The sequence below is a fragment of the Chanos chanos genome, chromosome 1 (genome assembly GCF_902362185.1).
Source record: "Chanos chanos chromosome 1, fChaCha1.1, whole genome shotgun sequence".
NCBI lineage: Eukaryota > Metazoa > Chordata > Actinopteri > Gonorynchiformes > Chanidae > Chanos > Chanos chanos.
Genome location: NC_044495.1, coordinates 39470445 through 39479710, shown reverse-complemented (window position 1 = coordinate 39479710; position 9266 = coordinate 39470445). Strand labels below are relative to the sequence as shown.

At 42.7% G+C, this 9266-nt stretch overlaps 2 protein-coding genes across 2 annotated transcripts in view; one reads left to right on the top strand and one right to left on the bottom strand.

Annotated features, from left to right (window-relative positions):
• Positions 1 to 905, top strand: part of elmo3 (engulfment and cell motility 3) — an 18753-nt gene extending 17848 nt beyond the window's left edge. The window contains exon 21 of the mRNA XM_030772773.1: positions 220 to 905. Coding sequence (XP_030628633.1) covers positions 220 to 432 — 213 coding nt within the window. The 3' untranslated portion in view covers positions 433 to 905. The remainder of the gene's footprint in view (positions 1 to 219) is intronic.
• A 3025-nt stretch (positions 906 to 3930) lies between these two features.
• On the bottom strand, positions 3931 to 7942 carry fbxl9 (F-box and leucine rich repeat protein). The gene is made up of 8 exons (XM_030789375.1): positions 7916 to 7942; positions 7417 to 7518; positions 6992 to 7306; positions 6012 to 6683; positions 5512 to 5730; positions 4808 to 5020; positions 4381 to 4598; positions 3931 to 4099 (listed from the first exon to the last, which is right to left on the bottom strand). The coding sequence occupies exons 1-8, from the start codon at positions 7940 to 7942 to the stop codon at positions 3931 to 3933; spliced, it is 1935 nt and encodes a 644-aa protein (XP_030645235.1).
• Between the last annotated feature and the right edge of the window lie 1324 nt (positions 7943 to 9266).

Below are 9266 nucleotides of genomic sequence, written 5' to 3'. Positions count from 1 at the left end.
TTCACTGTTTCCCTCAACGTGTGTTTCCCCTCCCCATTTACTGCAACACTGTCATTCCTGTTTGACTGTTATGCTAAATGAATCTAAAGCTGCAAGTTTAGACTATACTTTCAAACCTCAAAATCTCAATCCATTCAAAAACAGTACTTGGAAAAACTAATACATGTCACTCTAAACTCTCTTTTTTGCTGCCTCTCTGTCTCCCTTTCTCTCTCTCAGTTCTGTTTGTGGACGGATGGTCTGAACGTGTTGCTGGGCCGGGAGATGAGCAGCGAGTGCATGCGCAGTGAGCTGGAGATTCTGCTCTCCATGGAGATCAAGCTCCGCCTCCTGGACCTGGAGAACGTCCCCATTCCCGACAACGCCCCGCCCATCCCCAAACCCCCCAGCAACTTCAACTTCTGTTACGACTTCAGCCAGGCTGAGCAGTAAAAGAGGAAGAGTGGACTTCGGGTGTCTGTGAATAAGGGCCGTTGCCATAGCAACAGGAGGACATGCACCTTACGGAAGTTAATGGTAACACCATTGGTTGGTTGATTAGAAAAACATCTAGAAGGGAAGAGAACTGAACATTAAGAGAAATAAGACAAATGACTTGGAAGGAGAAAAGTGAGTAGGTACTATACTAGGGTGTGAATACCATTTCATTACTTTGTCAAACAACGCAATATTGCACATTGAAAAGTAGGATACATATTATAGATAAGGGCTTTTGAACCACATTAACACTCACTCTAGGAGGAGTGGCTAAAATGGGAAGTGGCTAACTGATTAGATACTGTATAAAATGCCCTCACCTGAGGGCCATGGGTTTTTTTTTCTTCTTTCTTTTGAATGTTTGATCTTTTCAATCACAGTTCTTCCTTTGATCCATTTCAATGTATTGAAAACTTTTGACATTATCTTTTTTTTTTTTTTACATTTCCTCCTACGAAACTTTGTGTGTGTGTTTTTTTTTTTTATATATTTTTTGTATATTTGCTTTCTTCTGAAATCTGACATAAGAAGCAGCGATATCATGGAGTACTTTGATGCACCATTAGGTCCAGTCTAATAATGGAGGGGGGAGAGGAGAGACCTCTACAGGTACTCCTAGATCTGCCTTCCTCACCTTTTACTCCCTACATGGTACATCAGCCAAGACAGAACTATGTCTGAACAGAGATATATTAATGTCAGGGTTCTGATATTTGGTACTACATCTCCAAAAGGGTCAAGTCACGCGTACCTATGAAACATATGTTAAAAAGGCACAAACTTCACAAACTTCATTGCACCCCTTAACTCACTTTCCTTGACCACTGTCAAATATTTGGCATTTGGCAGATTTACATGTTCTCAGCACACAAAATGTTTTAGTGCACTCCGGCTTCTCTTCAGACAAAAAACTAAGCATTTCTATATTACAATTGTAAATTGTATAATAATCTAAACGTGTGTATGTAGAAGAATATTAAATCGATCTATTTGTTTACTGGAGGATACTATCAGAGGTGTGTGCTGAACCATTGTGCTATTTTGCTGAGATTTGAGACTTAGACTGTAGATGGCCAAAGGACACTGGCATCTGTAAAGACGACTTTTGCTATCATTGAGCAAAGTCACCAATTGTGCCTGTAAATAATATGGCCAGAATATACTGGCGCTTCACCTCCTCGTTAATTTAGTTCTCATGACAAAAATAAATCAGCTCCAGTTCTTTAAGTTTGTGAGTCTGAGATCCCTCACTAGGGTGATGTTTTTGAGCCACGGGATTGTCGAAAGTGCTCCCCACGCAAGCATTAATTCAGTAATAGCTCACGGTGTGGAAGTAACTTTAAAATACTGTCTGCTGTATAGACTCTGTTTATTCTTACTGTATTATGCGATCATATTTGAGCAATTTGGTGCTTGTCAAGTGGAGTTCCTAATGGTCTCACTTCACATAACGGTTGTGGCAGCGTGATTCTTAACACTGATAAAAAACGACTGTTAGCCTTGCTGGGGCTAAAAAGATTTTACTATTTTCGCTCTCAGATGTCTCAGATTTAGGGTACAGACTACACACCAAGGCTTATTTTTCCAGACAAATGTGTATACAACAACATATCTTTGTCTGTGGTACATTAAAGCCATTGTATGCGTGTTATATGAAAAATGAGTGCTGAACAATCACTGAGCTACATTCCTGATTCGTCGATACTGTCATATACTCTTCCAACTGTGGAAGTCATATTTGGACCATGTGACCCTTTAGGCACTAGTGCTGTTAACACAACAGTGGCACCGCTTATCTGTGTATCTGATGCTGGAGTATTTTCTGCTAGAATAGTGCGCATCTGCCTATATTTTTGTTCAGTCTTCGGTTATGTTGTCTTCTGTCAAAAATGATTTTTACTGTAATATAAATCTTTGTGAACAACCTGGAGTTTTGGATCAAAATCGGTCGCAGCTGCTAACAGATAACAAACCAAATACTGTACTCTAATGAAGGAAGGGGTTTTAACCCTCCTTAATGGCAATCTTGAACACGTTTTTTTTGCTTTAACAACAGACAGTTTTGGGTTATTTTTGGCTTCTTTGTAACTTAAAAACAAACAAACAAATAAAAACAGGCTGTAATCATCTTTCTTGAGTAAAGTCAGCATATGTTGATCAAGGATTGCTTGACCCAGATAAAATCAATGCGTAAATTGATTATTTTTTCATGAGACACTAAATGTTCTGTTGTAGATCATGACTCCAGTGTGCTTTTATTATATTTGTTATTCATACAGTACCAAATAAAAGCATGCTCTTACAACGTTCTTCCTGGAATTCACTTTCTAGCAAGAGCCCATTGCTAATTGTAAAATTCTGTTTAAATAAATAAATAAATGTTTGATTCCTGACTTTCTAATGTCTCATATCTGACTTTAAGAACTGTTATAGAAATAAATTACAGCTAAAATATTTTAATTAATTACAATTAGCATTTTTACATACTTCATTGATGCTATTCACATGTGATTTAAGTAAATGTGAGCTGTCTTTATCGGTAAACAGGGAAGATTAGACCTTGTACACATAGTAGACATTATTGCAAATGTGTTGATGGTTCTGGACATTCGCTTATATTACTATATTAATAGTTTAAGGGAGTAATTACACAGTGAAATGTTTGTGCGAAAAGGTTACAAATCCAAACTACACTTTCATGACACAAAGCGAGTTTTGCATGCGCGAGGTCAGGACGACCAGAGTCAAAGCTTAGCGTAAATCTAAGCCTAAAACTCCGTCAACACGGTGATGTGTACGGAATGTAGAAATGACTGAAATACGCAGACAGCGAACATCGGGCACACTGACTATACACTTGTCTAATGTGGGGTGGTTTGGTCCCTCCAGAATACAGTACAACATTAGAGCGAAACACAGACCAAAGTTAGTCCTGGCATCAGAAGCTGTTACCTTAACGTAACAGCGAAGACTACCGTTACATTTAAACGTGCTTCAAGTATTAAAATGCGTTCAGGTATTAGTTCATGGCATCCAAATCTTAACTGGATATCACATAAAATTGAGAATGTTAAGTAAGCACACTTGTAGCTGTGTTGTGCCGGACAGAGACAGAGAGACGAGGTTTTGTCAGTCGAAATGGTGGACGGTAAAATGAAAACTTAAAGACTACGATGCATTTACAGCAGCATGGCCGTGATGCATTTTCCTCCTCCTCTGTAAGTCACGATTAGACTGAAATGTATCTTGTAAACACTTGCATATTTGCAAAACCAGATCTGGCCTCGGATTTGATCACATGACCACATGTGAACGTTAGGTGTTTGGTTACATTTGGTCTGTAAAGTGTTTTGAAAAATGAATGTGCAATTACTGCTTTAATAACCTGCTTTGTAACCCTCAATAAATAAAACAAAAAAAAAAAAAACAAGAATAAAAATTGAAATAAAATCATCACAGTGTGAGGTTCAAGCCTGCTCCAGTCACAAAACGGCACTGGACGTTTTCCAGGAAAGGGAGTTGTGAGTGTAGAGAATCCACCTTGGTGATGGAAATGTTATTGCACATAGAGATGTCCAGCGTGCGCAGTCTCTTACAGTGCTGCACCAGAGCGGTCAGAGACCTAAAGGAGAACACATTCATCTTAACTATCAGCCCCATACAGGCAAATAATCACACACAAACTCAAATGATAACTCTATTTACAAATGCTTTTCATAAGAGCAGTATCAACGAACCTCTTGGTCACCTACTCTCATAAAACTAATGTAGTGTAACAAATGTGTCATTAGAGGACTTGTGAGTATTCACTGCAGCTTAAGAAAGTTCATAACATCATTTAACGTTTAATTAGAGGTAGTGAATTTGTTGTGATGAAACGTAATGTGGTTCTGCATGTCATACCGGTCTGTGACAGCGTCACAGCAGGCCAGGTGTAAGTGCTGAAGCCTGGGCAGGTGTGGAGCGGCCTGAGCAATGCCCAGGTCACTGATCTGAGAACAGCGGCTGAGTGCCAGGCTGGTCAGACTGCGGCAGTGATGGGCAATAGACACCAGGCTCTCGTCGCTGATCTCAGACAGCATAGACAGAGAGAGCCGCTGCAGGTTCGGGAAACGTATGACCTGTTCAATAAAAGACAAAAAAATCGTTTGTGACTTTAAGTTTGTTCCTCGTTATGGTCTGACTCATTCATTCACTCTACCCTCCCTATGTAAACACATGGACTTTCATCTGCATTGGTTTGTTACCTGTGCTTGGAAATAACCATAAATCCAAGCTGTTGTTTCTGAATAATTCTTCTGCAAACAAACACACACACACACACACACACCTGTGTGATGCTGGCGTCAGTGAGCTTGGAGCAGGCTGACAGATCGAGTTCCCGTAACCCCCTGAGCGCTAGCAGTGAGGCCCCTTCCTGTTCCCTAAAAGTCCCAAGGTCCTCTTCAGTCACCAGCCGTGGCTTCTCCAAGAAAGGCATGCTGGGAGGCTGGAAAAAGCCCATGTTCCCAAAGGTGCGAGTGAATCTTGGCCCCTTGTCCTCCTGCCAAAGTGTCAGGAAGAAAAACGGTGTTAACATAACGTTGAGAAAAGTCCAGTCCTAACTGCTCCAAGCTCATTCAGAAATCATTTTTCACTTGTGACCACACCCATCTCCTTATGAATACAATATACTCCACACACAGCAGGGCTCGCCATTCTTTTGTGTGACTCTTTACATCCTTCTTATGTCCTTGTTTGTATAATGAAATGATTTGTTATGTTAGTGTTACACAACTTAATCAAATGGTTTTCAACTTTGCAATAACTTACAATAAAATAAAATCACTGATCACCACAGTGGAGCAAAGCAGGTGAACCTACTCTGTTCTAACCTGTCATAAATGGTATTATTTCTATAGCTTGTAGTTGTAATAAGGATTAATAAGTGCTTTCACAGAGCTCAAGACATTGTTATGTAGGCTTTATTAGGGCATTACAGGGCTGTGTTGGATGCTGGCACTCAGTGAGTCACTCGTCAATCATCTCTCTCACCATTTGCTTTTGGGGATCACAGTCTTTGGTTGGCTCCACCATTCCCAGTAGGCCCCAGTCGGTGACCTCCTTACACCAGGCCAGCCGCAATACCAGCAGCCCGGGCAGGTATGTGGCGATAGCACGAACACTCAGATCGGTGAGGTAGACGCAAGAAGAGAGATCCAGCTCTCGAAGGCCAGGACCCAGCAACTGGGCCAGGGAAAATACGGTTACATCCTGGAAACACACACAAAGAACACATGTCAGTTAAACTGACTGCAACACAGTTACATTCAGAAAGCTGAGAACAATCCTTAGAGAATGTTGAATGGACAATATTTAGAGTGGAGTGTTTTACTCTGCAGCAGGAGATCCTGTAAAAAGGCTGTACCTGCACGACCAACCAACTGCAGACATGTTGTCTCAAACCTCAGTCAGAATCCTGTCCATCCTAAACCACTACGCAAGACTGACCCAATATCTCAATCCACCACAGCCACCCTGCTCTGTGCACTCACCCTGATGTAGGTGCAGTTTCTAAAGCTGAGTCTCTCAATCTGGGCCTTTGGTTGTGGAGAAGAGAGTCCCTTCACCAGCTCCGCCCCGCTGATGTGCAAGCACTCTGACAGGTCCAGAGACCTCAGGAACGGAAGCCTCATCAGCTCCGCTAAGCCTTTGTCCGTCACCTTCCAATCTCGCGACAGAGAGAGGAGCCTCAGCTCCTTCAGAGAGGAGGCCACGGCCAGCAGGCTCCTGCTGGTAAGCTCCGTACAGGCGCTGAGGTCCAAGATCCTGAGTTTGGACTGGTGCCTGCAGAGCAACTCTACGGCGCCGTCCGTCAGCTCCTTACAACCACGGAGGCGCAGCTCCTCCAGTTGGAGGCCCTGCACCTGGGCCAGGGACCGGAGCGACTCGGGAGTGATGCTGGTGCGGCTCAGGTCCAGGCCGCGGAGCGTGGAGACCTGCTCCACCAGCAAGCGGCGCAGGTTCCGGAGGGAAAGGAGAGCCGAGGAGTCGGGCCCTACCGGGCAGCCGCGGTACGGGTCAAACTCAAAGGCAATGTGGCAGCCGGCCAATGCCAGACGCTGCAGACGGGGCGTGCAGCCCGTCAGGCGGTTGAAGGTCAGGTCAGACAGATAGCGCAGGTCGGAAAGGTCAAGCTCCTCCAAGTCCTCAAGGGCAGCGCGAACCTGAGTGGGAAATACACAGAACAGAGTATAGAAACTGCATTCACATATCCATTCAAACAGATCTTCTTAATTAACGATACATAAAATAAGTCCGTAAAAAATGACTAAAATATTCCAAGTACGAAATGGCAGGTATATTTTATTTCATTAATGATAAAATTACTACAAGTGTATTGTGGTGACTCACCATCACGTGATGATAAAACACAGTGACGAAACATCCCCTTGTGACATATAATAGTAATCATTTATACTGCAAGCCAAGGGCAAAGGCCATTTATAAACAACCGTGTTACTGGAGGTCAAACCTGTTTCCGCTGCTCCTCTCGTGATAAGAAGGTTCCAGACATGAAAAGGCTGTCCAATCCATGCAGGTCCAGCTTGCGTAGACCTGTGAGTTGAGGCAGGAGGCTAAGGAGGGAAGATTCGGTTAAACTGCTCCCCGGGAGGGCCAGACTCTCCAGTCGTGTTCCCAGATGAACACCCACCTCCGTGAGTAACGCCCGAGACACGCTAGAGCCGTCAAGGTGGCTGATGACCAATCCAAACTGAGAACGTCTCCCCAGGCCTCGGATTACTTTCAACGATGAAACAGAAGCGGGAACCCTGAAGGTGAGGTTTCTCTACAAAAAGCAGCATTCAGATTATAATTCCAGTATCTGAAATGCATACTGAAGTTGTAACTGGTAATCTGGATCAGAGGAAAGTGTTAGTAGTGAAAAAGTTACATTACCTGAAACTGATGGTCTAAACTGGCTTCATACCACCTCCTACAGACCAATGAGGCTTCCTTCCTATCTGACACATGCAGGAAACTCAGGATGTAGGAAATAATCTACGAGAGCAGGTGAAAGTTCACCATTACACATCTTATAGACAGTCTATCCTGGTTAGTTGGCATGATAGTATTGATGGGACAGAACTTATTCTGAGTCTCCTCTGAATGAAATCATTCCTGCAGTTGCAAACCAACAAATAAATTAAATTGAGAAAAGTACAGAAATTCCCGGAGGCTTTGAAATGAAACAATTACCAAATCGCCTCACGCAAAAAATTTGGCTATGTGATAATACAACGTTGCCTAGCTATGCTCTAATCATAACACGCTACATCACAGCATAATCGCGTCACATTACCAACACGTTGAGTCTATAGCCGCAGGTAAGGTACTTCTCTCTTATTATTACTGAAATAGACATAAAGAGGACATCATGTGTTTGCAGTGCACTCACCTCCAGGGGTAATTCAGGCGTTTCCATTATTATCCGGTCCGATATATTACTAACTAAACAGCCAACCTAACCGTAATGTCATTTAATTTGTGACCGGCATCTGCCTATACGTAAGTATCAGGACTAAGACAATGCTAGCACCAAGCTAAGCAACACATGTCTTAACTATCTTACTGGCTTGCTACAAAATAACTTCGACTGTACGACCAGTTTCCCTCCGATTCCTGTTTTGCAGCGCACCTCATGACTTGACCCAGTCATCTGATTAAGCTACTACTCAGACACATAACGACATATAGGTCCGTCCGTTAACTTCTCTGACCTATGGCGACAAGACCGAGAGTGGACAGTGCTGGTAGCCAGCTCAAAATATCTAACAGGATCACCTGACACAGGCATCACCTGACTGGAGATACGAAACACATCTCCATGGGAAAGTAGTGTGGTACACTCACATCGTTTCCGTATTTGGTCACGTGGCATTGAGTCAGACGAAAGTGAAGTAAATGCGGTGAGCGGGACTTTTGACAACGGCTTTTTTCCGACGAAATAAGATGATACATGCTTTCAGAAGTCGAAAAATGAGGCTAGATGAGACGGTGTGACTAAAGCTCAAAACTGTGTTTTGATCATGTAAGAATTGACTTATAGTAGATACAACTGTGACTGCTTATAATTCGTTTGATCATGCTCACGCTCACTGCCCGATAGCTTAGTTCGTGTTTTGGACAAAATAAGAATGGCCCATTGCAAGATTGTAAGAGGACCCCTTATATGAGATCATCTCTTATGTAAGACAACAGTCACAAAGATTTCTATCATAGAAAGATCCCATACATTAAAATATAAGCGATTATGCTCGAAAAACTCGTTGTGACACAGTGGAATACATAACCATACATGTCATTTTCCTACTACCATCTTGAACCGCAATGCACAAGAGGTGGAACCCAGCCAAGCCACTGACCTGGTTTCTCGGTTTCTTTGCGCTTCAGACGGTTAAAGGAGGTGTTAACCAAAATGAATATTCTCAGGTAGTATCTCGCTGCTGCTTGACCTAGAGGGACTTGGAGGACAAATGGACTGAGTCTGTATGAGGGATCGAATCAAAGATATCTGTATTGAATGAACACTGTACGTCAGTGAGATCAGTAGAACTGCACTTGGACCAACAAATCATACGACTCATAATCATAAAAACTGCAACGGTTTTGTGGTGAAACCACATATTTTCTTTCCTTTCCCTGTTTTCCTGTGCAGTGGTTGATGACAGATATTTGCAACTCTTTGAGGTCGTGTGCCAGTTGAGTCTCAGGTCTTCAGAATGATTCAGCCTACACGATAGTTTAGT

What these genes read in the sequence shown, in the direction of transcription:
- fbxl9 (XM_030789375.1), bottom strand. Translation starts at nt 7,942, where the DNA reads ATGGAAACGCCTGAATTACCCCTGGAG. An exon ending in GAAACTGCACCTACATCAGG is followed by an intron (nt 5,731 to 6,011) that starts GTGAGTGCACAG and finishes GTGTGTTTCCAG; the next exon opens with GATGTAACCGTATTTTCCCT. An exon ending in TGTGACGCTGTCACAGACCG is followed by an intron (nt 4,100 to 4,380) that starts GTATGACATGCA and finishes GTTCTCCTTTAG; the next exon opens with GTCTCTGACCGCTCTGGTGC.